General features: G+C 58.7%; 3 protein-coding genes across 13 annotated transcripts in view; 1 reads left to right on the top strand and 2 right to left on the bottom strand.

The window, feature by feature from the left end:
- Positions 1-3,319: 3,319 nt before the first annotated feature.
- Ssbp4 (single stranded DNA binding protein 4) lies at positions 3,320-12,904 on the top strand. 11 transcript variants are annotated; one of them, XM_057752162.1, is made up of 17 exons: positions 3,320-3,526; positions 7,803-7,875; positions 7,975-8,036; positions 8,121-8,205; positions 9,895-9,969; positions 10,489-10,548; positions 10,622-10,691; positions 10,843-10,913; positions 10,998-11,068; positions 11,262-11,307; positions 11,396-11,431; positions 11,513-11,567; positions 11,646-11,716; positions 11,801-11,879; positions 12,170-12,198; positions 12,278-12,385; positions 12,629-12,904. In XM_057752162.1, exons 1-17 carry the CDS (start codon positions 3,471-3,473, stop codon positions 12,656-12,658), a joined length of 1,077 nt encoding a protein of 358 aa, XP_057608145.1. In that variant the 5' UTR covers positions 3,320-3,470; the 3' UTR covers positions 12,659-12,904. The 11 variants fall into 11 exon arrangements, 10 of the variants coding, with proteins under 10 accessions (XP_057608145.1, XP_057608146.1, XP_057608139.1 ...); XM_057752163.1 differs by having other exon boundaries at positions 11,516-11,567; XR_009055670.1 differs by lacking the exon at positions 11,801-11,879.
- A 216-nt stretch (positions 12,905-13,120) lies between these two features.
- On the bottom strand, positions 13,121-16,088 carry Isyna1 (inositol-3-phosphate synthase 1). The gene is made up of 11 exons (XM_057752154.1): positions 15,910-16,088; positions 15,706-15,834; positions 15,461-15,622; positions 15,140-15,272; positions 14,860-15,053; positions 14,546-14,695; positions 14,253-14,468; positions 13,995-14,159; positions 13,810-13,923; positions 13,514-13,731; positions 13,121-13,432 (listed from the first exon to the last, which is right to left on the bottom strand). The coding sequence occupies exons 2-11, from the start codon at positions 15,823-15,825 to the stop codon at positions 13,228-13,230; spliced, it is 1,677 nt and encodes a 558-aa protein (XP_057608137.1). The 5' UTR covers positions 15,826-15,834; positions 15,910-16,088; the 3' UTR covers positions 13,121-13,227.
- A 1,553-nt stretch (positions 16,089-17,641) lies between these two features.
- Positions 17,642-26,310, bottom strand: part of Ell (elongation factor for RNA polymerase II) — a 57,094-nt gene continuing 48,425 nt past the window's right edge. The window contains exons 5-12 of the mRNA XM_057752847.1: positions 25,039-25,304; positions 23,104-23,228; positions 21,868-21,955; positions 21,045-21,549; positions 19,821-19,881; positions 19,541-19,712; positions 19,258-19,302; positions 17,642-19,162 (exon numbers count right to left, since the gene is read on the bottom strand). Of these exons, the coding sequence (XP_057608830.1) occupies positions 19,046-19,162; positions 19,258-19,302; positions 19,541-19,712; positions 19,821-19,881; positions 21,045-21,549; positions 21,868-21,955; positions 23,104-23,228; positions 25,039-25,304 (1,379 nt within the window). The 3' untranslated portion in view covers positions 17,642-19,045. The remainder of the gene's footprint in view (positions 19,163-19,257; positions 19,303-19,540; positions 19,713-19,820; positions 19,882-21,044; positions 21,550-21,867; positions 21,956-23,103; positions 23,229-25,038; positions 25,305-26,310) is intronic.

The raw sequence follows: 26,310 nt of genomic DNA on the forward strand, positions 1-26,310 counted from the left end.
TGAAGCCCCGTGCTTGTGGCTGAATTGAGGACCCGAGGTCAGGCGGAATGGACGACGGGGAGCGGCTCACACCAGAAGGGTCTCCCTGTCCCACAGTGGTCCTAGTATCCGTGTGGCTCAGAAGTCCTCACGAGCAAGGCGGAGGGCGGGCGGCGGGAGCCACAGGAGAAGCCTGCCCCCTAGGCTGCGGTCCGGCAAGGGCGATCCTTGGGCTTCCTCCCCAGCCGCCCGCTGGCTGGGACCTGACCCAGCGGCTCGGCGAGGGCAGCGGGGCCGCCGAGCTCCTGAACCGGGCCACACACAGACTTCTGTCCCCAATACCTCGAATTTCGGAACCCTGCACCCCAAGAGGCTGAGGGACAGATAGCCCTAGGTTCTCGACCTCCCTCCACCCCAGGCCCAAGCCCCAGCCCCTAGTGCAGTCCCGGCACGCCGCGTGCAGCAGCTGCGGTTGCTCCCTTCCCGGTGGTGTTTGGGTTTTAATTTTTGTGTTGCACTTAGAAAATTACCCATAATTACAGCTGCGGAGAGGAAACGGTCTCCGAGCACAGCCGCACTCCAGCTGTGCTGCCTCCTACGCACAGCTGGGCGGGGCTGAGGCCGCTGGGTGCGGGCGCAGGGTCCACGCGGCTCCGCTCACCCGCGCTGTGGCCCCTGGCGGGGGAGGGCACCAGCTGTCAATTTTAGTGAGCCAAAGCTTTAGGGGAAATCTAGAGGGGGCGAGAAGGCCTGCGGGACAGGGCAGAGGAGGGACACGGAGAAGGGGGAATGGGAGGAGGGAGGAGCAGCAGCCTTGCAGTGCCACTGCCGACCACACGGGGCGCGGCGGAGCCGGCTCTTCTGGTGGACGCGGCCGTCTCGGGCAGGAGGCTCAAGGGAAGAAACAAGATTTACCCTTCTGGGTTTGTCTTCCGTGAGCCAGGATCGCTGGCCAGGCCCTCCGCGTGCTTTGGGGAGCAGATCCGCTTGACAAAGCAGGCGATCTGGTTCCTACCACACCTAAGGGAAAAGGGATCAGGCTTCAAACGCCTCCAGCCTGTCGCTTTTATTTGACGAACATTTACTTACTGTGTCAGTGTATATGTGTGTGAGCACAGGTGCCATTGTGAGTGTGAAAGCCACGGGATTGGGCAACATATTCCACCATATGGGTTCTAGGGGTTGAACTCAAGTCATCAAGCTTGGTGGCAAGCGCCTTTACCGGCTGAGCCCTCTCGCCGGCCCAAGGGAATGGTTTTCTGAGCTCTGCCTCACAAGGTGGCGCTTGAAATAAATATCACCCAGCCGTACAGACCGCCAGGCAAGCTGCTCGGCCCTTACCTATCCTTGACCCCTGCTCTGCTGCCTCCGAGCACCCCTTCCCCGTCCTTCAGTATCGACCCTGCTTCTCTCTCGTTTGGGCGAGTCTCTGGCTAGGCCCAAACTGGGTGTGTGTGTCCTGCGTGCTCAGCTCCCCCGACTCTCCTAGCTGTGTTTGGGAGCGCCTCGGTTGCCATGACGACGGCGCAGTCGCTCCCGCCCGCAGATCCTCCTGGAGCAGCCTGCAGGGTTGCGGGCGCCCCCTGCTCCCTCCTCCCTGCGCCCGCCTCCACCCTCCTCCAGGAGCCCTGCCGACCTCGCCTCGTCGCCGCCCGTCCCCCACTCCCCACCGCCCAGAATGTGTGGCCGGTTTTCCGCGGCAGACTCTCAGCTCCATGAGTAATAGCAAAGTGTCTCCACTGGGTCCTCAGAGCCCGGTAGACAGCAGGCGCTCAATAAATAGCACCGAGTGTGGGTGAAGATACTTAATCAAAGATCTGTGGCTGAGGGAGGGGAACCGGGCGTCCTGGGCAGCGCTGGGCCTTGGGGACACAGATGAGGGTGGAAGAAACCTATGCATCGCGGGTACACTCGCCAAGAGTAGAGGCTGCAAAAGATGCTGTCCTCGATGGCCCAGGCTCCCCGACGGCCTCGCGGGCAGCCAGTACTCGCCAGCCCCGCCGCGGGGAGAGGAAGCTGGGGGAGGGGGAAGGGGAGGAGGTGCGGGCCGGGCAGGAAATGGGAAAGGCCGGCGTCCGCCCAGCTGAGTCCTGGGGGAGGAGGCGGGGCGCGCCCGAGCTGCCTTTCCTGCGCTCCTGGAACCTCCAGGTCTCGGCTTCCCGCCCGCCGGCAGGGTGGGGGCGGGGAGGCCCGGGCAAGGGGATCTGCCTGCACCAGGGACACCCGCGCCATCCAGGACCGCGGTGACCTGCAGACTGTCTCACACACACACACACGACCCATAGGAAACTTGTTCCCGTGACTGCACCACGCGACGTTTCGGTAGCTGAAGACCTACTTGGGACAATCTCCTGCCTGTCCCCCTTCCCCCCCCAAAAACCGTCGCCGTTCAACTGTGAACACTTGCAGGGACAGCGAGCATTCGCCTGCACGCCCATGCGCCACGACCACACGTGCGCTCACGGGGCCGCGTGTTATGAATGTGTGTGTACGTGGGGGCTGGAGGTAGCATGTTCTCGGCCCAGTGAGCACGCGTGTCACTCCCCTACTCCAGAGGTGGAGGCAGGGGGATCACCAGTTCAAGGATAGTTTTAGTGACATAGGGAGTTGGAGGACAGCCTGGGATACTTGAGACTTTGTTTTGTTTAGATTCGACTTTTGAGACAGGGTCTCACTATGTATTTTGTCTAGGAACTCGCTATGTAGACCAGGCTGGCCTCTGCCTTTGAGTGAAGACGCGTTTTCAGAAAAACAAACAAATTATAGTTGAACTGGGGCTCAGTTGGTCCACGCTGGCATGCACAAAGCCCTGGGCTCCATCTACAACACACCACCCAGGCTAAGCAGGGCACGCCTGTCATCTCAGCGTTAGGGATGCTGAGGCAGGATCAGAAGTTCAAGGTCGTCCTCCGCTGCTTATTGAGTTCGAAACCAACCTGGACTACGTGAAACCCTCTGAAAAGAAAAGAAAAAGATGGATGGAACTCCTCATAACTGGCCGGGCTGCATGTGGGCTCGCAATGTGTGTTCTGGGTGCAGAATGTCGTGGGCGCATGCACTTTGAGGCCAGCCGGAGTCGAAGCCGAGATACCCACAGCCCAGCGAATCTGTGCAGCTGGGAGTCTCGCTCCGCAGCCAAGGTAGGCCTGGAACTCGCAGTCATCCTCCTGCCTCAGCTTCCCTATTTGTAGGTATGGCAGTGGCTAGATCGTGTCTCCCGCGTGGGTGCGGGAGGTACGGTAGACGCGCTAAGTCGCGCGCAGCCTGTTTAGTGGGCTCTGCCGCCCCCGCAGGCTCTACGCGTGCGCGCCCGCCGTCGCCGCTTTAAGAGCGGCGGGAGCGCGCGGCGGCGGCGGCGGCGCGCTTCCCGGAACAGCCCGCGGAGGGCAGCACGGCTAGAACCCACCCGCGGCCGCAGCTCCCGCGCGGAGATGGCTGCGGAACCCGGGGAGCGGGCGGCGTTGGCCATGCGCGCCTGACAGGTGCGGAGCATGTACGGCAAGGCGGGCAAGGGCTGCGCGCCCTCGGACGGCCAGGCGCGCGAGAAGTGAGTGCGCGGCTCGGGGGCCACGCGGGACCGGGGACTGTGCGGTCACGAGGGACCAGAAGGGTGCGGGATTTCAGGGGGATACACGAGATCCGGAGGGCTCGTGGAATTACCAAAGATCAGAATGGAGCGGGAATTTCAGGGGTACACACGAGGTCAAAGGGCTTGTGGGGTCGCACGAGACCTCAAGGGTGTATGATTGTGGGTGTGCGAGGCCTGAGGCCCCATTTGGGGTCACGGAAGACACAAAGGGCAGAATATCTAGGAGGCACTCGAGTTCCAGGGGCTCAGGGTCACTGAGAAACAGAAGGCATGAGACTGCAGTGTGGGAGATTCAGGGGTCCTGGGGGGGGGTCTCAGGACAGTTGAGGGCACAGGAGATCAAGGGGTCAGACAAGACCCCAAGGGTTGCTGGGGTTACACAGCAGTGGATGGGTTGCCGTGTCAGGGACTATGAGCTCTAAGGAGTCCGTGCTATAGCAGCGAGCAGGATGCCTTGGTGGTGAGCAGCGGTCACAGGATGCCCCGGGGCAGGCACAACATCTGAGGGCTGCGAGACTGGGATGGTTCTGGGGTCACACAGGCCTGGGTTGGGCCCCGAGACCATGGGGCTCATGGAGGTCTCAGGGCGGGGGTCCCATGCACACAAACCCAAGAGCTGCCGATTTGAGGGATTGAGGGGCTCTAGGTGTTGGGAGCCAGGAGGTCGTGAGATTTGTGTGGGCACGTGTGACCTGAACTGAACTCCACTGTCGCTTGTGGGCAAAGTTGAGGACACAGGGCAGGAGGGAAGGTGGAGCTACCTGGGCTACCTCCAGTGACCCTAGGTGGGCCAGACTGGTTCTGGCCCTCACTGCCCTGCGTTGGAGATGCAGGATGAGTGGCCAAGGTGGGCAAGCTGAGGTGCCCGGCATGCAGGGGAGTTGGTGAAGCATGTTGGAGCAGCACATACATTGGAGGTGTGGTGAGCATGCCAAGCCTGCATGGAAAGCTGAGCTGCCCAGTACAGCCCTGGGTATGGCACAGATGACCCACAGAGGAGTCTGGCTGGGGATGCCATGGATGCTGGCCCCTCAGGCTACCCTTGTTGTATTGTGGTTAGGCCTCATGTGTGGTTAGGCCTCAATGACCCATCCTGGCATCAGGCTGATGCCCATGTGGGAAGCGGAGGCCGTCTGGCTCGGTCGTGCGACACCTGGTGAGTCCCCAGCCTGGACATAGTTCACATAGTTAGTAGTCCTGTGCTAAGTTAGGGAGCTGATGAGGCAGGGGTCGGGGTCTGACAGTCTGGGACCTCTGTGAGAGGACATGCGGATCCAGAGAGCAAGGGCCCAGCCATCCACAAAGTACCATTGTGACCACCAGGAGCCTCAAGTTAGGCCAGGAGGGGGCAGAGAGGTGCAAAGGCCCTGTGGTAGGAGCAGGCAGGGAGTTGAAGATGTGCTATGGACCACAGCGAGGCACAGGGAGGCTGAGGCAGGAGGATCCAAGCCAAATGCTTATCAAGGGTGTCTGAAAGAAGTGCGTCTGGGCCGGGCGTGCGGGGAGGCAGAGGCAGGCGGATCTCTGTGAGTTCGAGACCAGCCTGGTCTACAGAGCTAGTTCTAGAACAGGCTCCAAAACCACAGAGAAACCCTGTCTCGAAAAACCAAAAAAAAAAAAAAAAAAAAGAAAAAAGAAGTGCATCTGGCCTGTGGGGCTCACAGAGAACAGGAAGAGGCCAACCAGGCTTGGGACTGCTGGGGTGGACGCAAGGCCTGTCTGGGCAGTCTTTGTCGATGAGGCCCCGTGAAGCAGGACTGTTCTCGGCCTACTGGTGTGGTGTCTCCCATCTGTCCCGTGTGGTCTTCACAGAGGGTAGGCAGGTGGCCCTGCACTGTGCTTGGCTAGCCTTTCTGGGTCAGGACTTCCAAGGCCAGTGTCTCAATTACCGCTTGGCCCAGCCCTGGTTTTTCTCTCACCCTGGACTCACCTGTTTGTGGCCTCCACCTACCATGCCCGTCCCCTTAGCACTAAAGCCTTGTACGGCTCCAGGAGAGCAGTGCACCACCTGCTGGGGAAAGTCTACCTGGGTGGTGAGGTTGAGGATGGAGTCTGAATAGACCTTGTGTAGTTGGAGTATGTGTGTGTGCTGACCGTGGGCAGGCATGTGTCAATGTGGTGTTGCCCAGCAATTGAGGTGGCTTCTCTAAACGTTCAGGATGGCACAGGACACCTTCCCTTGGACACAGGTGACACCTAGCCAGGAAGGCTAGATGTTGACCGCGGTGTTTCGGTTGGCTCCCAGCAACCTGCCTGAGGGGTGCTGGTAGGGGTGGCCTTTACAGTGATTCCCCACAATCACGGTGCCAGTGTGTGGTGTGTTGGGCCTTGGCAGCCGGCTAACACATAGCTGTCATGTTGCACACTCAGCACGTTTAGCAGGAAGGGCGCTGAGCTTGTCTTGGCCCTCAAGATCCCTCAGTCTGCTTGCTTTCTGCCACAGGGAAATTGGGGGGATCTGAGAGGCTCAGCAGACCCAGGACAGTGAGCCAGTGGGTGCAGGTCTCAGGACCTATGTCTGTGCCTACCCCAGCTGTTAGAGACAGTAAGGGGAGGGTGGGCATAGGGCAGAGGTGGGGTATGGCACCTTGGACTGACTGCTGGTGCTGGAGTCGGGAGGCACAGCCAAGGCAGAGGCCCTGGGGCAGGAGGCAGGGCGGAGCCAATGGAGCAACAGTTCAGATGTGTAGGCCTGGAGGAGGAAGCAGCTGTGGGGAGCTGTGCGGAGCTGAGATGTGGTGGGAGAGAGGATGGTTGAGCACACTTGAGACTGGCCTTGTGTGTCCCCCTAGCTACCCACCTCAACCTCCCTGGTGACTGGGCCAGTGGGGCTCACCCTGTGACATCTAGTCTGTGAATCCTCCTTTGGATGGGGGTGGGGGACTGCCAGGGAGCAGGTGGCTGCAGGGGCAGGGAGAGGGGAGAGGAAGGCTAGCGGCCACTGGTGGGCAGGCTGTAGGGAGTGACCATCAGTTGTCACCTCATCCCTGTCATGCCCAGCTCAGTCTCCGACCACCGAATGGTGGGCTCTGGTGGCCACAGCTCCTTCTTGGCTATCTGGAGGGTGCCAGGGGGGCTGGGATGCCACCCTGACCATGCTGCCATCTCAAACCAAGCTTACCATGATCCTGACATGGACTTCTTGTCTGCTAGCTCAGCCCTTCTTGGTCCACTTGTATGTGTCTGAGGGAGTCACCTGGACCTAGGAAGATGGCCGGTGTGCTATTGCATAAGGACCGATGGACAGATGGGTGGACAAATGGATGGAGGAATGGATGAATGCGTGGGCAGGTGGACGAATGGGTAAATAGATGGGCAGGTGGGTGAATGAGTAGAGGGTGCGTAGATGAATGGACGGACAAATGGACAGATGGGTGGGCATGTGAATGGGCTGATGGATGGATGGATGGATGGATGGGTAAAGAAAGAATATCAAGCTGAAGGGTAGCGCCATGGAGGTTAGGCTGGGGGTGCAAAGCCCCAGCATCCATTCCCAAGTGTATCCTAGGGCAGAAATGAGATAGCGGGAGGCATGCTGGCATGGGAGGGTGGAGAGGGTAAGGCAGATGGAGAGCAAGGCCAGAGTCAAAGGCAGCCAGAGAGGGTGGGGCGAGGACAGCTGGGGAGGCCCCTGGAGCCCCGCAGGTCCCCGGCGTCCAGCATGTCCCTTTATTCTCATGCCCTGTAGGGACTAGGAGGAGGTGCTAGCACTCAGAGGACCTGTATGTGAGCGAGAGGAACCAGTGCCCAGCTTGGGATGAGAGCTGCCATGCACAGAAGGCTGGGTGGGATGGCCTAGCCCACTATGGTGGCCCATGGAGCTAGAGAGTCCCTTCAGGCTGCAGACTCTGGCAAAACAGGGTAGTGGCCTGGTGGTGGCATGTGGCACTGGAGGCTCTGCCTTGCCACTCCTCATTCCCCAGAGGCACAATGACTGTCTCCTCTAGTACTCTACAGGGAAGGAAAAGTTACAGCCACCACTGGATCCAGAAGATGAAGATGGGGCCCTTGGGGGGGGGCGTTTATGTGGCGTGTTGGGAATGAATGGGAGCTGGCTGCCCCAGGTCAATGAGTTGAAGCTGTTTTCATCGGGTGGAACTGCTGGATCTAGTATAGGGCGGAAGCTCTGCGGGTTAGACGGATTGGCTGGGGAACCTGTTCTCGGCCTTGTGTTGGGAGGGCTCCTGGGTGCCCTTCTGCCAAGCGACCTGAACCGTTTCCCACCTGCCTGCAGGCTCGCGCTGTATGTGTATGAGTACCTGCTACATGTAGGCGCACAGAAGTCGGCTCAGACCTTCCTGTCCGAGGTGAGTCTGTCCGCTCTGCCAAGACATCCCACATTGTCCCTGGCAGGGTTGGCGGATCCCTCCTGGGTGCCTGCCCCTCACTCATCCTCCTCCCGATAGATCCGCTGGGAAAAGAACATCACCCTGGGCGAGCCCCCTGGCTTCCTGCACTCCTGGTGGTGGTACGTGCGTGTGTGGGAGCTAACGGAAGGAAGTGGGATCTTCGCGGGGACGTGGGATCACCTTGTTCCGTCTACTGCCCGCAGTGTCTTCTGGGACCTCTATTGCGCAGCACCAGACCGCAGAGAAGCCTGTGAACACACCAGTGAGGCCAAAGTCTTCCAGGACTATGTGAGTCTCCAGGATTCTGGAATCCGGGCCACTTCTTTTGTTTTTGTTTGTTTATTTTTTTTTTATTATTATTATTTCCGAGATAGGGTTTCTCTGTAGCTTTGGAGCCTGTCCTGGAACTAGCTAGCTCTTGTAGGCCTCAAACTCACAGAAATCCTCCTGCCTCTGCCTCCTGAGTACTAGGATTAAAGGCCTGCGCCACCATCACCCGACTGTTTGTGTGTTTATTTTGAGACAGGGTTTCTCTGTGTAGCCCTGGCTGTCCTGGAACTCACTCTGTAGATCATCCTGCCTCTGTCTCCCGAGTACTGGGATTAAAGGCATGCATCACCACGCCCCTCTTTATTGATTTTTTAAAAAAATTTTATTATTTAAAACAAACACTTTTAATTTATGTGTATGAATGTTTTGCCTGCAAGTCTGTCTGTACACCGTGTGTATGTTTGGTGCCTGTGAAGGCCAGAAGAGGGCATTAGTATAGATTATGAGCTACCGCCATGTGGGTGCTGGGACCTGAACGTGGGGCCTCTGCCAGAGCAGTGAGTGGTCTCTTGAGTCTCCTGGAATTTTTTGTTTTGTTTTTATTTGAGACGGGCTCACTAAGTAGTCCTGTTATCCTGGAACTCCTATGTAGCTCAGGCTGGGTTTGAAATCACAGAGATTCCGCTACCTCCCGCCTCTGTAGAGTTGGGGTTAAAGACCAATGCCCTGGCCTCAGTTTCCCTTTGGCACAGTAGGCAGTCCTCGCCTCCTCACAGCAGTCCCTAGGCGCCGGTTGCTATGGCAGCGTGGGCGTCGGAGGGCGGGGCCAGAGCAGACTGGTCCTCGACGCCCTGCTGCTGCGGCCCCGACCTTGGCGTCTCCTGGAAACGCTAGCGCAGCCCTGCCCGTCGTCATGGTAACGCGGGCGGGCGCGGCGGCGCCGCTGTGGGATGATCGACGGGCGCGGGGGGGGGGGGGGGGGGGAGGGGGTTCCGGCTCAGACCGCCCTCCCGCAGTGCCCAGCTGGTCTGCATCAAGGGACCTGGTGTTCGCGTTTGGGGATAGGCCAGGCATGGTGTGTGGGGGGGCTTTGGCCATGACAACCCCTAAATCAGCCGGAGTTAAAATGATTTTGGGGCTTCCTTGAGAGTGCACTTTCGCTGTAGGCTACTGTCATTTATTCCCCAGGGCTAGACCAGAATGCTTGCAGCAACCTCAGAGTTGCAGGAACAGGTCACCAGGGACCTGACTGTGAGCTATGGTGGGGCTGTCCATTCCAGAGATCATAGCAGAAGCCTACGGAGTCCCAGGCATGTCTGTGCTAGCCAGCATAGCCACCTGGGAAGGCAGTGAGGAGAGAGGGACAGCAGGAGCCTGCCAACCCCACACCCCCCACCTCTGTCCTGGATGGGTGGGCTGTACATCTACAGTGCAGGACAAGGGAGGGGCCCTTGGGGCAAGGACTGGCCTACACATTCGGGGTGCGGGTCGGGAGAGGGCCTTCTATGCCAACACAACAGAGTCCAGGTAAGATGAGGTGGAGCCGTAAAAGTCTGGGTGTGTTGCTACATCATTTCACCCCATTCTCTGGTCTCCCAGCTTGACCACGTGATAGCTGTCCCCAGGCTGTATGCAAAGATGAGGGGAAACCTTGTTCCGAAAGTCACCTGTCGTGGCTCTCACATCCTCTGGTGTCTCATATTGCAGAGTGCCGCAGCCCCCAACCCAGTGATGGGCGCCATGGCCCCTAACGACGCGATGGGGGCACCAGGCTTCTTCCAGGTATGGCTGCCTGGGGCCTCCTTTGTCCTCACAGTTGAGGTAGGGGTAAGCTGCAGGCTGGAATTCGGTGGAAGGGCTGTGAACACAGTGGATGTGAACATGTGTGCACCTTGTCATCGCTAGTGACAGGCATGGGTTTGTACCCCTGAGCACCGGTGTCCGCTGGTTCCACCGTCCTGTTGAAGTCCCTTCGTACCATCGCTACCTGCAGGCTGTGCCGCCATTCCCCTCTCAATCAGGGTTCAGTAGCTTTCCCATTCACCCTCAAGATGTGTAGCTGTTCCCAGAGTTCTAGTGGTGACCCCCACAGTCAAGTAAGGGCCCTCACACATGCCAGACCGTGCGCTGCTCCCTCCTGCAGCTGTACCAGCTGGCTGTGGTCTGTAATCTGTCTCTGAGGCAGGGGACCAGCAAGGTCGGAGGCCCCTGCCCCTATTGTGCCCCCAGGCGTAAGAAAAAACAGGGTTTCTTTAGGGGAAGCACAGAATGAAGATTGCTGACCCCCACCTCCTCTTCCAGCCCTTCATGTCATCACGGTTTCCAGGGGGTGCCCGTCCCACCCTAAGGATGCCAGGACAGGTGAGAGAGTGCGGGTGGGACAGGAGCTGGGTAGGGCTGTCGCCTCCAACTCAGTACCGTGCCCACCCCACAGCCTCCTGTGGGCCTCCCTGGGTCCCAGCCCATCATCCCTGGTGCCATGGACCCCTCCCCACGCGCACAAGGTAAGTAGCAGACTCTCCAGCTGATGTTCCTCGGGACCCGTCCTTTTTTGAAGCCCCCTTTTGGATGTGCTGTCCATATCTGGGAATGCCCAAGTGATGTGCTGTCCATATCTGGGAATGCCCAAGCCCTCTTCCTTATGTCTCTGCCCAGGGCACCCCAGCCTGGGAGGCTCCATGCAGAGAGTGACACCTCCGAGGAGCATGGCCAGTGTTGGGCCCCAGGTAAGGGGTGACCCAACCCACTGTGGGGCGGGAAGGCCATGCCCTAGGTACTCTCTGATGAAAGAACGTTTTTTGCCTCAACAGGGCTATGGAACTGGCATGAGGCCCCCACCCAATTCCCTTGCATCCAGCCAGGTCCTGCCATCCATGAACATGTAAGGCCCTAGGGTACTCTCAGGCTTGTGGTCACCCAGCCTAGAGGCAGGCCATGTATTCAGGGACAACCTGGGCAACGTTTATTCCACTGTCTGGAGGGGAAACAGGCCAAAAGGATCACTTAGCCCTGGGGAATGACAGGTTGCTGGGCCCTGGGCGCCTGGGCTGCTGCAGCGCCCCCATCTCTTCCAGGGGTCCAGGGGTGCGTGGCCCGTGGGCCAGTCCCAGCGGTAACTCGGTGAGTGGCAGGCAGGGTGAGCTGGGGAAGGAGGGTTCGGGCCAGCTGCCTGCTACTGACGCTCACAGTTGTCGCTGCCTATTCCCAGATCCCCTACGCTTCCTCATCTCCTGGCAGCTACACGGTGAGTTCCCTGCAGGTGCGCAGTGGGACCTGAAGGGTGCAGGCCAGACAAGCCACGGCTCACAGTCCCCATGTCTCCCAGCAGGGACCCACAGGAGGAGGCGCCCCCGGAACACCCATCATGCCCAGCCCTGGAGGTAAAGAGCACACGGGTTGGGGTGGGCCGGGGTTCCCATCCCACACACCCACCCACACAGCCCCTGCTGTCCCCCCAGACTCCACCAACTCCAGCGAGAACATGTATACCATCATGAACCCCATCGGGCCGGGCGCCGGCAGGGCTAACGTGAGTGGGGGCCGGTGCGCCTCACCCGACGGGGACCCCGCGGGGGGCGGCCGGCCCGAGCCCCACGCTGCCCTGTGCCCGCAGTTCCCGCTCGGCCCCGGCCCCGAGGGCCCAATGGCCTCTATGAGCGTGATGGAGCCGCACCACGTGAACGGATCCCTGGGTGAGTGGCCGGGCGCCACCTAGCGGCTTCATCGGCGGGCACCGCGACCCCCAGGCGCCCGGACAGGAGGCTACGAGGGTCCCTGGTCGCCGGCGCCTAGATCCGCTAGTGCCCTGACCTCCACGCCACGGGAGGGTTGGCTCTGAGAGACCCCTGCCCCCAAGCTCTCGGGTGGCCCCTGAGCGCAACGCCTGCACCCTCCATTGTCCCCAGGCTACGGGAACGAGAGCCCCTGGGATACCCTGTCCCTGAGCTCCGTACCAGCACCTGAGCTTCTTGTCTCCCCGCAGGCTCGGGCGATATGGACGGGCTGCCGAAGGTGAGGTTGTGCACGCTGGGTGGGTGGGGGCAGGTGACCTGGAACAGGGGACCCATGCGCTGACCGGCGCCGCCCCCAGAACTCCCCTGGCGCCGTGGGCGGCCTGAGCAACGCCCCGGGGACCCCGCGCGACGACAACGAGATGGCGGCCGCCGGGACCTTCCTGCATCCGTTTCCGAGTGAAAGCGTAAGCGCCTGCGTCGACTCCCCACCCGCGGCCGCAGCGGGCCGGAGGGGCCTGGCGGGCAGACCCCGGCGGGGCGGCCGCGGGGCCAGAGCAAGACCATGACCGCGGCGGGCCAGGTGGGGGGGGCGGCGCGGCACCTTCCCCTCCTCCCCACCCTCCCCGGGTTCCCCCCTGTCCCCGGGAGGGCGGGCCCCAGCCTCGGCCAGAGCTGAGCCGCGCCCGCGCGCCGCCCTCTCTCCGCAGTACTCCCCCGGCATGACCATGAGCGTGTGATAGCCCTGGTCTGCGCCCAGTGTCCTGCTGGCAAGGTCTGGGGTCACGCTCCACCCGGACTCCTGGCCAGCTCAGCCTGGATGGCCGGGAGGGCCCCCCACGAAGGACTTTCTCATTTTCTAAACACACACTCACGCACACAATGCAAGGACCTCAGAGAAGGGCAGGCCTTCTGAACTGTGCGCTGTCACGGGGCTGGAGGGGGCGCACAGCCAATAAACACCATTCGATTTTGTCTTTTTGGCACCACTGGTGTCTCTCACTTGACCAGCAGTTATGGCCTCAATCCTTGCCCAGATGAGATGGGTGGGGTGAAGTTGCGAGCCTACCACATCTACAAGGAGAACATAGGGACCGGGCTGGTGGTACAGTCCTTTAACCCCAGCACTTGGGCAGATGCAAGTGGATGGGTTGAGTTGAAGCCAGCATGGTTAACATACACAGGCTGGCCAGGGCTACACACTAAGACTTGGTAAAAAGCCACAAGGACGCTTGCCTGATGGGGACCCTTTATTTTGTTGGCAAGGTCCTGGGGGCAATGATGAGGGTTGGACGAGAGGATTACTGACTTAAGCAGTGGGCACCTCTGGTGTTGGTGCCTGCGTGTGCCCATTGGCATCGCCAGTACAGCCATTGGTGGCAGCAGGTGCGGACTCTTTCTTATGTGACAGCGGGCTGGTGGCCGCCATCTCTCCTGGCTTGATGCCTGGGCCTGAGCGCTCCATCTTGTGCTCTAAAAGCATGTGGTTCTGGGGTGGGAGCCCCACACAGGCCCTGCGGGGAGAGTGGGTTCAGCAGGGCTGCCCCAGGACTGCTCTGCCCTGCCAGCCGTATCCCACCCTTCACCAGGAGCACCTGAGAATGTTCTCGATACAACTGCGCTGACGGAAGAGTGCATTCACCACTGGGCTGCCAGGAGGCACGAGTGGGGCCTTAAAGAGGAAGCTGAGCAGCGACAGCACCGGGTGGAAGCCCTGAGGCTCAGGGTCTGAGTCGGTGCAGAAGCTCACTCGCTGGCAGAGCTCTGTGAGCAGTACTAGGTCCAGCATGATGGGCGCCGCCAAGAGCGAGTCCTGGGTGGGGGTTGGCGAAGGGCATGACAAGGGTCTGGCAAATCAACACCCACCCCTGCCCGCCACCGCCCTCCGTACCTCACAGGTGTTGTGGAGCACGAGGGTGTTGGTTCCACCCAGCATCAGCTCTGAGGTGTACTCGTCCAGGGCACGCTTGCTGTCCCCCACGTAGGGCACATACTTGATCACCACCTGTGGAGGCGCATCAGGTCACAGCCCAATCATACGACACCAGGCCCCTGCCCGCCCACAACCCCACGCACACAGTGATCTGGCTCTTCTCCTGGTGCGTAGAGGACACTGTTGCTCTGAACCATGTCGTCCACCACGCTGCTCTTTGTCACCTCCTTGGAGCGGAACTGCAGTGGTGCAGACAGGTTCTGCCCATCGTTGTTGCCCAAGTGATTATAGCTCACGATGGACATGGTCTGCGTGGTCACAGAGATACTGTGGATGTAGGGACCCTCACCAACCCGAGGGTCCTGGCCTCCTTCCGGGCACCTCATGAAGCCCCCAGGTACCTTCAGGCCAGAGCCGATGAGGAAGTCCACTAGAACAGACTTGACCTTAGTCTGACCAGACTTGAAATCATCCCCACCCACGAACACATGGCGCTGGAAAGCCAGCTCCAGGGCACCAGGTACCAGCGTGTTCTGTGGGGACCCGTTGAGAAAGGCGCAGCCCTCCAGGATGCTGGCCACGGCAAAGAGTGTGGACGGTGACACCTCCAGGCCAAGCTGAGGGCAGACAGGCAGTCAGTCAAGGCTCCCTCTGGACTGGCCTTGACCCCCAGGAATCGTGGGCGCACACCCACCTGGATAGTACGCAGCAAGTTTTCAGCTGTGTCATTGCGACCTGGGACCACCTCGCAGAAACGCTCCGTATTGGCGGTCCACAGCACGATGACCTTGTCCAATCCTGCGCTGGATCGGAAGTCTCGAATGTCCTTTCGGATCTGCTCCAACTGGGAAAAGATGGGGCTAGAGGAGGAGGAAGCTGTCCAAGCCCTCCAGGGACGTGGGCTACTCATCGGGACAGGGTGGGTGAGGGTGGGTATTTAGCCAAAGGAAAGGACCACGTGGCCAGTTAACAGGTGCCTGAGCTGGGGAGGCCAGTCGAGGCTCCCACCTGCTGTGCACGAGTGCCAGGGATGAGGTTGTCTGCACGTGCTGTCTGGTTGGCAGCGATGAACTCAGGAATGTAGACAGAGGGCCGGGGACGCAGGTTCTCCATGTGGGGCCACAGCTGCTCTTGCAGGCTGCAGTTCAGGACCTGTGCGCGCCGCATCGCCTCGGCCAGGTTTAATGACGAGATATCCCAGCCTAGGTTGTGGGGACTCTCACACTGAACCTCCTGTACCCTGGGCCCTCCCACACGTACCTCCACCCCACCCCGAGGTTCCGCCCACCGTCAAACACCAGGTCGTTGGCGGCCACCATGGGTAGAAGCGTGCTGAAGGGCACGAACACCTCCCGGCCGTTCCCATCCAGACCCAGGTTCACGGTGCCCGCCTGGGTCAACGAGCCGTAATAGTTTGCTTCCTGGGGAGCAGCAAGAGGAGTAGGTAGGGTGTTGAGGGGGTAGGGGTCCGGCGCGCTGGGACCACTAGCTCCAGAGGCCCCGCTCCCCGCCCGCTCTCGCCCAAGACCGAAGATGACGTCACCCACACCTCACACGGCCCCGCCCCTCAGGGTCCTCCCCGTCCTCTCGCAGCGGCCCGGGCCCCCACCTTGCGACCAGTGCGCGTGGGCCAGGTCAGACGCAGCCGGTTGGCCAGCACGGCCGCGGTGAGCGTGGAGCCGTTGTTCCCACCCCAGCCTACAAGCATGACCCCGAGCCGGGGCACCTGCCGGGCGGTGCGGAAGGTGAAGCGAGTAGCAGTGGGCTGCACCTAAGGACGGGTGGGGAATGAGTGGCGGAACCTCGGGCTCCCGGTGTCCACCGCCGCCCCCCCCCCCCCGGGCCCGCGCGCACCCGCAGCACGCCGCCCTCGCGGCTGACGCGCGTTGTCCGGTACTCATAGCGAGCCTCGATGGCCTCGGCGCTGTAGACTACGTCTGGGCTGTCCACCAGGATCTCGGCGGCGGGCTCCATCGCGGCGAGCTGTGGGCGAAAGCCGGTGAGCGCGAGCCCTCCGCCCGGGGCACACCCTACACCCCAGGACAGGACCGCACTCACCGGCTCCGAGTGGGCTCGGACTATGGAGGCGAACAGCGCGGGACACCAGGGCACGCGCGCGCGCGCGCGGGCAGTGGAAAAAAGGACTAAGGCCACGCCCCGGCCACGCCCCTGCTGGGCGTAACGAGCGGCCCAGGGTTCGAGGCGCTCTGGACCCAGGTGGCCGGAAGCAGCCTTAGGCGCGAGCTCCGTGCGCATTGGCTCGCTGCACGCTCACGTTGTACCGGGACACCACGGCAGCCAATGAGCGACAGCCACCGTCAGGGAGGCGGGGCCCCACTTGGCGAGGGGCTCTTGGTGGTCCTGGAGCTGAGCTAAACTGCGCTCTCGTATGTCTTACCCCCTAATCCTTGGCACTGTCCTGCATGACCAGGCCAACGGGAAGGGACAGGATGGCCAGGCCAGCGCTGCCTCCCCCTCAGCAGGCATAGCGATAAGGACCGTGGGAACCCAGCGGGCAGGCGGAGGAGGCACCCCAGAATTTTCCAAAACAAGTGGCCTCCTCCTAGTGGAAACTTTCCCCTGCTGGAGCAGGGCCAAAAAGGTGGATCGTCCACAATGTCTGCACGAAAGGGAGAGGGGCTGCGCTTCGTAGGCGTCAAGATTATTTGTTGTTGGTTGGTCCAGATAACCTGAACCAACCCCAATATGAAGGAACAGAAAGGGGACTGTGCACATCCCGGTGAAGAGACCCTGGCAGGATTCCTGGAGGGGCTGTTGGAGAGGGTTTTGATGTTTGAAGAAGAGATTGTCAAGGAAGAAATACAGGCAAAGCCCACTGCACCCCCTAAAGTAAAGCTCCAGGGAGGAGCTCAGATGCAAGTGGGGTTGTTCCCCGGGGGCCGAGGATCCAGATTGTGCTGTAAAGATCGCTGTTTTTTTCCCGTTCATCTTGGGGTGTACTTCAATAGAAATGGAGGGTATCTAATCAGTCTGATTTAGGTAATGATACTGCCTGCTGGCCAACTTGTCATCCAGCATTTGGGAGGTTGAGGCAAGAAGACCGCAGTTGGGACATTTATTGGCCAAGGGACCTAGAGCTGAAAGCAAGCAAGACTGACGAGAGGACTTGGCCCAAGAGTCCCTTCTGGCCTGGACGTGGGGCGGTGTGTGTGTTCAGGAACCATTGTGTCAGGTGTGGAGGACAAGGGTCAGCCACTCCAGGGCCGAAGATGGCAGAGAATGGCCATGCTGTTCCCAAGTGGTGGGTACACAGCAGCCCACAGGGCACCTGGCTCTCCTTCCACCCCCTCAGCCGCCTCAGAACTCTTAGAAGTTCAGCCAAGGTCTCGAGGCAGACTGACCGCAGCCCTTGAGAACAAACATGCTCACAGACTCTGCCCTGGCTCAGACCCAGCCTCTGCTATCTGCTTGGAGGTGGCCAATGGTGGCCAAGCCCACCACTCAGCTCCATGGCCTCAGCTGAGTGCAGCTTAAAACACACCATCACTTCTGTGTGCACTGTTGTTTTTAAAACAGGCCCAGGAAGTCTTCCTGCCCCATCCTCAGTGGCTGGAGCTAAGACACCTCCTCCTCACCAGGCCTTAACTCCTCATCTGCCGGCCTTGGTGCTGCAGGAGAGTCAACTCTGTGTATGCCCGAGCACCCTACCACCCCAGCCTGCCTGCCTGGCCTCACCCCTCACCTCACCACAGGGGGCTTTGGTCTAAGCTCACTTAGGACCACCCCACACCCTTCAGTGACATACACAAGGCACAGCAGGGATGCGAGTTCATCAAATTTATTATAGACTTTAAAAGTCGGCGGTTCACCTGCTTAGTGTACAAAAGACGGGTTCAGAGAAAGGGTCCCAAGAAGGCACCGTCTCTCCTGTCAATTGTAACGTTTTGGCAAAAGTGAAGACTGTAAACACCAAGTCCATGGCTCAAAGTAGACTATCCACTGTACAGTCCAAAGGCGGAGACCACCAATAAGTTAGACCATCTTTAACCTGCCAGCACCAGCAGTTCCAGAGCCTGGCCCTGCCCTCCCTTCATAAATCTCAGACAGACAACAGAACAAAAAATCAGACCAATTCAACTGATAGTCCCTGGGTGGAGTTCCCAGGGCAGGAAAGGGGCAGCCTGGGCTGGGTGTACCCAGAGCCTGTACAACGCACTGTGCAGAATCTGGCCCAGCCCCATTTAGAAACCAACAGTCATTCAAACATTGAAGGATCGGTTTCCTCTAGGGTCTGGGGACCCCAGGGATCCCATAGGAAAGCTAATAGCTGTGTGGGGTAGAACTGGACCAGGCAGGTGCTTCCTGGCTGCCAGGCTCTTTAGAAGCCATCCAGAGACACCCCTGAGGTTTAGAAAAATAGACATCTGGGCCGGGCGGTGGTGGCACACGCCTTTAAACCCACCACTCAGGAGGCAGAGGCAGGTGGATCTCTGTGAGTTCAAGGCCAGCCTGGTCTACAAGAGCTAGTTCCAGGACAGGCCCAAAGCTACAGAGAAACCCTGTCTCGAAAACAACAACAACAACAACAAAAAATAGACATCTGTATTTGAGTTTCTGCCCTCCCCGTTCTGCCACCATGGGTAGCAGTGACCCTGCTGCCCCCAGCATATCTCCAGCATAGCTTCTCTCTGAATGTGCACAGTTCAGAACCCACTCTCACACATACACGCACGCACACACCAACGGCCCCTAGGATTTGGGGTATGAGAAGACGAGGCACAATAAGAAAGCAGCAATTGGGGGCCATAGGCCTGCGCCCTGGAAAAGGCAAGCAAGGCACCACTTTCAGGCCCCCCCCGCCCCGCCCTGTGGGAACCCAGCAGAGAGGACCCCATGACCCACAAATGGATGAAGGGACAGAGTGAGGCCAGCAGCACAGGACCACACAGCCTCGGTGTGACATGAAGGTATGTATGTGGGGGGGGGTGAGGGGCTGACGACCATATGCTGCTGAGGGCACTGCAGGGGGCTTTGGGCATAGCTGGGAGCTACAGTGACCAGGACCTGGTACTCTGCTGACTTTCCCTGGAGCTTCTAATCCTGGAGGTGTGGGCCGTGGAGAGGCACGGAGTAGAAAAAATACAAAAATAGACAGTCTCTGCGCCGGCGAAAGGGCCGAGTTCATAGAAAACTAGAAAAGGCAGGCGGAGCATCAGGACTGCCCGCTAGCACGCTAGGGCCAGGCCTGCAGCTGCCGTTGGTCATACTCTGCGATGAGCCGCTTGATGTGTGCCAGCTTGCGGTGCAGGTACTCACAGCGTCGCTTCTCTCTGCTGTAGTTGGTGTTGGTCTGTGAGGGAACCAAAGGCCACGGGTGAGACACATCTGCCCGGCGACCTGGGCCAGGCAGGCTTCCCCACTCAGCACCCACGCTGCCTCACGCACCTTTTTGATTTTCCGGTATTCTTGAAGAATCTGCCCACGGGTTGTCTGGGGGAAACAGCAAGAATTATGTCACACCTTGGGAAGCTGAGGAAGCAACCACCTAGACAGGCAGAGCACAGCCTTCCTGCACTTCTATCAAGGGTACAGGGGACATAGCGGGGGAAGACAAATGGTGAAGTAGCCACACTAGAGAAACCTGTGTGAGCTACAAGACCTCCTGACCTTGCCCGGGCCTACTGCAGGGGCTTGTGGTCAAACCCTGGTCATGGGTAGTTAGCAGTACCTCATACTCTTCGGAGCCCTGGCTCAGCTGCCTGAGCTGTGCATCAAGCTGCGTGAACCTGCGTGTGATCTGCTCGATGCGTGCGTGCAGGCTGCGATACTCGCTGTACTCAGCATTGAAGTCGTTCTTGTAGCTCTGACGCTGCTCTGATGACGAGATGGCGGGGTATTTCCTGAGGGATGATAAGGGTTGTTGGGGCTCATGGGCACAGTGGTTGGCAGCACCTGGCTCAGGCAGGTGTCTGGGCCTGGGTAGGACACAGCCCAGGTAACATACTCACAGCAAATAGTCCGTGGTCTCAGAAGTAGACGTGGGGACACTGGCACAGGCTCCATTCAGACCTGCATGAGCAATGCACCCTTAGTCCAGGGTCAGTGTGTATGAGGTTGCAAGCCATGCTTAGATGGCTACAAGTTGGCACTAGCAGTGGACCAGGTGACAAGGCCAGCTGGCCACAGTGGAGACCCACTGTCCAGGCTACTGGCCTCTAGACAGGTTGGCTTGAAGCCAAAAACAGAACTCTGAATATTCAGTGTCTGCACTGAGCTGGAGACAAACCCTGACAGCGCAGACGACCAGGCAGGTGCGGTCTCTGGCAGCACAGCAACTGCAAACACAGCAACACTGAGACCGCTGGGCCCTAGCCCTCTGCAGATACCACTGCAGGCTGGGCCAGTCAGGAGGGGTTCCTCCACATGGCATCCCCAACCAAGCCTACAACCAGGAGCTGGTGGAACCTACGAAGGGGTGAGGCAAGGTGCAGCCCTGCCAGGAAGAGCACCACTTTCCAGCCATTTAGTTCATTTGACTCTGTAGCCTGGGCTCCCCTCCATGGCGGGATTGATAGGGTACACTTGCTGCTTCCCTGGACCAACAGCTCAAAGTCCCCACATACCCTGTTTTGACCAAATGCTCTCAAGCCTAACCAACATAGGCTTCAGGGCCCTGACCCGCAGTGCTGGATCACAGGTCTTGCGCGCTGGAGCTGACCAGGTGGACAAGGGCTCTTAGGGCAGTGTGCCCCATGTGTAATCACAACCCTTTGAATTGTCCTCCATCAGACAAAGCCAGAGGTTATCTGTGGCCAATGGTTTGCATGCCCACAGCGGCCTCAGCAGTCCCTAAAGGTCTTACAGCTACTTTGTGTCTGTGAGTTCCTAGTACCAGCAGAGCACACAGCCAGTACAGGCCCTGTAACGCCATACCCATGTGCTCACCACACTGTGGACACAGGGCTCCAGAGACCTCTGCCTCACTCCTCACGGTATATCCTCCTGTCCCAGCAGCCATTGCTCCCTGGCTCAGTACACCCGTCTGTAACTTGGCCCTCCCTGGATATAGCTGTTCTCTTCACGTTCTCTTTGGCCCAGGGCATCTCAGTGCTTCCCATGGCACCCCTGCCTGGGGCTGCAGGCTGGTGGCCAGCCACAGTACCCCAGGTCCTGACCCCAGGGATGCTCTCACATCCCACACCTAGTGACTCAGACAACAAGATGGTACTGACCTGGAGTATCTGGGAGCAGTGTAGGGGCATCAGGCTGTGGGGCGGGGGGCCTGTCCTCAGGGGGCCGTTCCTTGTCTTTGTGCTTCTTGGACTTCTTCTTGGGTCGGCTATGGGTGTGCGAGGAGCCAGCAGGTCGCTCAGACTGGGAAAAGTCTGTCAGCAGGGGCAGGCTGAGGTGAGGGGCTGAGGCTGGGGCTGGGGCTGGGGCAGCCTCCTGGTGCTTGTAGTCCTGGGCACTATGGCCTAGATCATTGCTGACATCAGCTAAGGGATCATGGGTCCGTGGGGGCTCCAGCCGTGGAGGCAAATGGCTAGAGCTGAGGGTGTCCGTAGGGGTGGACCCCAGGGTAGGCAGCAGGGTCTCGTGGCCATTGGGGACACCCAGCTTGCCATTGAGGGTGGGATGTGCTCGCTGTGTGAAGTGTGAGATGCGGGGCTTCTTGCTGGCCAGGGGGTCAATGAAGTCTGTGGACTGAGGTCGTTTCTGAGAAGTGAGCAGAGAAGCCTGTGGGAACCAGAAGCCACCTTGAGGGTCTGCTGTGGCCACATGGGGGTGCCCGCACACAGCTGGGCAGGGCTTACCAATCCCTGCATACCAGGTACCTGCCCGACTGGTCAGTGACAGGCACTCTGCAGGTACTTGACTGTGGGCACTGGAGGGTGAAGACAAGGTCCCAAAGCATATGACCACCCAGACAGACACCCCCAGACCCCGAAGAAAGTAAGTTCCCCAAGGGAGTGTGGCTCAGGCAGTGGATGTTGGCCACACAGGGCTGTGGGGCACCAATGAGGACCCCACACTCATCCACCCTAAGGCAGATACCTGAGAGGGTGAGGCGGAGCGGCCATGCTCCCGGGGTGGGCTGGAGGCAGTGGAATCTGAGCTGGCACTCTGTGGCTGGCACAGCTTCCTGCAGGAGAGCGGTAGAGGCACTATGTTGGACTACAGCTGTGCCCGGAGGGGCTGCCTGTGCAACATTCGCCAGGCGGAGCCCACCTGGGTCCTCAGGGAGGACTCCTGCTCTGCAAGCTAAGGTGTGGGTGGTCAGCACCTGGGACCACAGTAAGCACAACCCCATCCTGTGTGTCAGCTCTAAGTCTGTATGTGGGCCTGCTATGCACAAGGTACCACACACACCCCGACTGGCTCAGCACTCATCACAGGGAATGTCGTCAGCAGTGGTGACTAGTCCCAGGCATGCTGATCCTGCCCGCACACTCACATGAGGGCCAGTAAGAGACCAGGTGAGCACTCGGCTCAGGGAGCCCAGCACTGGTGGAGGGCAGAGACAAGGAGGTGGGTCAGCAGTTAAGACCCGAATTGTCTCTGTAAGACCCTGACTCAAAAAAGAGAGAAAAGAAACTGGGCAGCGCATGCCTTTAATCCTAACACTCAGAAGGCAGATAAAGGAGGATCTCTGAGTTCGAGCCCAGCCTACAGAGTGCGTTCCAGGACACCAAGGGCTACACAGAGAAACCCTGTCTCAAAAAAGGCAAAAAAAGAAAAAAGAAAAGAAAAAGGAAGGAGGGAGGGAGGTAGGGAGGGAGGGAGAGAGAGAGAGAGAGAGAGAGAGAGAGAGAGAGAGAGAGAGAGAGAGAGAGAGAGAGAGAGAGAGCGGCAAGCCTAGGGCTTCTGTCAAGATGTTCCCTCCCAGCCTCTCCAAGCACTTGGAACCCAGGCTCTAGCAAAGGCACAGGCTAGATCAGCCCAGAGTGAGCTGCTGTCCCTAACCTTGAGGAATCAATAGGAATCTCTCAAAGGGAATCACTCCAGAATCAATTAGCTATTTCCCTCCCAGTACCAGCACCAGGGGAGCATTTAATTATCAAGCCACTCTCCTGGAGTCTGCCTCATGCACTCCATGGGCCCAAGAGACTCATTAGAAGCCATGGGGACATGGATGGGACACCCTGGCTCGCAGGAGCCTGCACAGTTGGTTGGGGACAGCTATGATTGTGAGCCATCTGTCAGGCTGAAGCCTGTCCAAGGTCCTCTGAGGCTGGGGCTGGAAGGGGTGGGAGTGAGGCTGCTACCACCCAAGTTTATACAGGACCTTACCGCATGAGCACGCGCTTCAGCAGCTGCTGGTCACCCTCAGAGTAGCCGGGCCAGTCCTTCTGCACGTCCTTGTACATGCAGTCCCGCAGTGTGCATGTGCCGTCTTTGGGGTTTACACTGGCTACCTGCAGGATATCCAGCTGTCACTGACTGGCACTGCATAGTCTCTGGGGTGGTGAGTGCTTAGGGAACACAGGACTCTACAGGGAAATGGGCAGCGATGATCCTACTTCAGCTTCCCTGCACTGGAGCGACGGGCTCACACTGAAGGTGGAGACTATCTTTTGGACGAGGGGCAGCATGGTGTGCTGCCGTCAGCCCCTCACAGGCCCCTACCTATTTCAGATGGTGACAGCCAGGAAGTCTCTCTCACTCATCCCAGGCTGTCTGTCAGCTGAGGCTTAGAGCATCTCATCAGAGGAGCCTGAAGGGGCTAAGGCCATGTCTGTGTTGGCCTTGCTGGGCGCCAGTGTGAGGCATATGCACACACCAGCCATTCAGCTGTGTCAATCTGAAGTACTCTTGAGGTGTGCTGGATCTGAGAGGAATGGGTTATATTTTCTGGGTTTGGGAGACAAAGCCTTGACTTGTAGCCCAGGTGGGCCTTGAACTTACAACTTCTTGCCTCAGGATGCTGGGATCACGAGTATGCCAGCATGCTAAGCTGGCAGGGCCTTATTACTGGTTGAGTAATTGCTTACTTCATGATAGCACTGAGATCTAGATGCTGTACTGTCATGCCTGCCACTCAGCTTCTGCACAGCATGGACACATTCCCATACACAGGCTCTTCCATGATGGCATGTAGTCTCATTGACCATGTATTACTGCCCTGGGGCAGACCGGGTTCCTTTGGTCGATCCACCCCCTGGTCCTCCTCATTGCAGGTGCTCAGGGCCTCTGGAGACCCGTGGAGGCTGTAAAGGACCAGACCAATGGGTGACAAGACAGGCCTGTTCTGTCCCACTACCACACAAGATACACCATACATTCAGAGTGAGGCTGGTCGAGCTTGTTATGGTCAGGCTTGGTATGGCTGACCACAGAGGCCCTGGGAGCCCCATGTTGCATCTATGTGAACTCCATGGGCCGAGGTAGAGGTTGATCACCACCTCTCCTGATTTCAGAGCTTTCTGTGAGTATTTTATTTTATTTTATTTTATTTTATTTTTCAAGACAAGGTTTTTCTGTAGTTTTGGAGCCTGTCCTGGAACTAGCTCTTGTAGACCAGGCTGGCCTCGAACTCAGAGATCCACCTGCCTCTGCCTCCCAAGTGCTGTCCGTGAGACTCTTGATATATATTGTCACCCAGAGCACAGGGGCGAGGTCACCCCAATCCACCTCTATGCTGGTTCTCAAGGTCTGGCTGGTACTGTCCATTTTTTTTTAATTTCACATGTGTGGGAGTTTTGCCCGAATTTCTGTGTCTGCACCACGTGCATGCCTAGTGCCCACAGGGACCAGAAGAGGGATTAAGATCCCCTGTAACTGGAGTTACAGACAGCTGTGAACCAACACATTGGTGCTGTGAACAGAACCTGGGTCCTCTGCAAGAGCACACTGATCTTAACCACTAGGCATCACCAGACAGCAAGCTCCTTTCCCAAGTGAGCTACCCTTGGCTGGTAGCTTAAAGTCAGCAAGAATGCTCACCATCCAGTGTCCCAGGAAACACTGTGGGTGGGGACAGCAAGAAGGCATGACCCAAGTGTGCCTGATGTTCCCATGGAGAGTGCAGGGCTAACAGCAGTCACAGACACAGCTCTGAGCAGTCGCCTGCCAAAACTGTGCAACCATACCATACAGGTCTGTGGGCACTGCCTGTTGTGGGCCCTGCTAGGAAAGAACCCAGTACATTTCTGCCACCCCAGGAGGCTGGGCCTGAGACCACCGTGGGGTCAGGAAGCTTGTGTGGTCAGGCTGGCCTGCACATACCTGCTGCAGTAGGCTGTCCAGGGTTTCCTTGTCCGCCTGCGTCAGGCCGTCCTTCTGTAGCCTCAGCAGCAGCTCAGCCTTCCTGTAGGGCCTCAGGGCCAGGAGGTGCAGCACCCGATCTCGGAAGGGCCTCAGGACCACACTGCTGGCTCCGCTCCCACCACTCTTTCTGATGGCACTGGCCAGGTTGATGGGGGTGGCCCGTTTCCGGGAGGGCACCGCATCGGCTGTCCCTGGCGCTGGCTTCCGGAACTGAACTTTCTTGCCTGCAATGAGAGCCTGCGTGTTAGGGTGCAGCAGACAGCCAAATACCATGTCACAGAGGGTGCACCAGGTTTAGGACTCATGAACAGTGTCAGTGTCCATAGCAGAGCAAAGCAAGCAGAAGGCAAGAGGAGAGAGGGGAAAGAGACTGAGCAACTGTGAATGTGTGGGCATCTTGCCACAGCCCAAAGACAGAAGGCACCGGGGCTGACAGGTGCCCTGCAACAGCTCTGCTTACTTCTGCAGATTTAAAGGCACCGTGGCTGCCTTGCAGCCTCAGCCAGAGCTCTGTGGCTGTGCAGGCATCAGGAGGCCATCCTGAGCAGCCCTTCAGGACACAGCAAGCCCAGCACCTAGAGGGCCCCTCTCTTCACAATCTGGTTCAGTCTGGTATGAGACAAAGTCTCACTGTAGCCCTGGCTATTTTTTTCCCAAAAGATGTATTTATTTATTATGTATACAGTGTTCTGCCTGCATGTACGCATGTAGGCCAGAAGAGGGAGCCACATCTCATTATAGGCAACCAGGTGGTTGTTGGGAATTGAACTTAGGATCTCTGGACGAACAGCCAGTGCTCTTAACCGCTGAGCCATCTCTCCAGGCCCAGCCCAGGCTAAACTGACTCATCATTCTCCTGCCTCAGACTCCTGAGTGTGCCCACTAGTTAAACAGCGACAGTCTTAGAAATCAACATGGTACCTTAACAAGGTGTGACAAGTGAGGTTGCTAACCAAATTGTATCCACAGGACCACAGCTTTGTTCACATGGGTGCACACCCTATCCTGACCTTGAGGAGAGCTCTGTTACCACGGACAGCTCAGAACCCCAATACCACAGGCACACAGGAGGAAGACTAGCCATGCTCACTCTACTCAAGACCCACCCAAAGCTGCACCCCACAACATGTGGGGTATGGGGGAAACAACGTGAAATTCCAACTCTTATTCTATTATGAAATAGACACCTATTTATTCCTGTATGTATGTTTGAGTACATGTGTGCAATGG

Source organism: Chionomys nivalis, chromosome 20, assembly GCF_950005125.1.
Source record: "Chionomys nivalis chromosome 20, mChiNiv1.1, whole genome shotgun sequence".
In the NCBI taxonomy this organism is placed as follows: domain Eukaryota; kingdom Metazoa; phylum Chordata; class Mammalia; order Rodentia; family Cricetidae; genus Chionomys; species Chionomys nivalis.

Bases quoted from the DNA above. Each gene is read 5' to 3' on its own strand.
- Isyna1 (XM_057752154.1), bottom strand. From the start codon at position 15,825: ATGGAGCCCGCCGCCGAGATCCTGGTGGACAGCCCAGACGTAGTCTAC. The intron at 15,623-15,705 runs GTGCGCGCGGGC...ACCCGTCCTTAG, and splicing joins GCGAGGGCGGCGTGCTGCGG to GTGCAGCCCACTGCTACTCG. The intron at 13,433-13,513 runs GTGCTCCTGGTG...CTCTCCCCGCAG, and splicing joins TGTATCGAGAACATTCTCAG to GGCCTGTGTGGGGCTCCCAC.
- Ssbp4 (XM_057752155.1), top strand. From the start codon at position 3,471: ATGTACGGCAAGGCGGGCAAGGGCTGCGCGCCCTCGGACGGCCAGGCG. The intron at 10,692-10,842 runs GTAAGTAGCAGA...GTCTCTGCCCAG, and splicing joins CCCCTCCCCACGCGCACAAG to GGCACCCCAGCCTGGGAGGC. The intron at 10,914-10,997 runs GTAAGGGGTGAC...TTGCCTCAACAG, and splicing joins TGGCCAGTGTTGGGCCCCAG to GGCTATGGAACTGGCATGAG.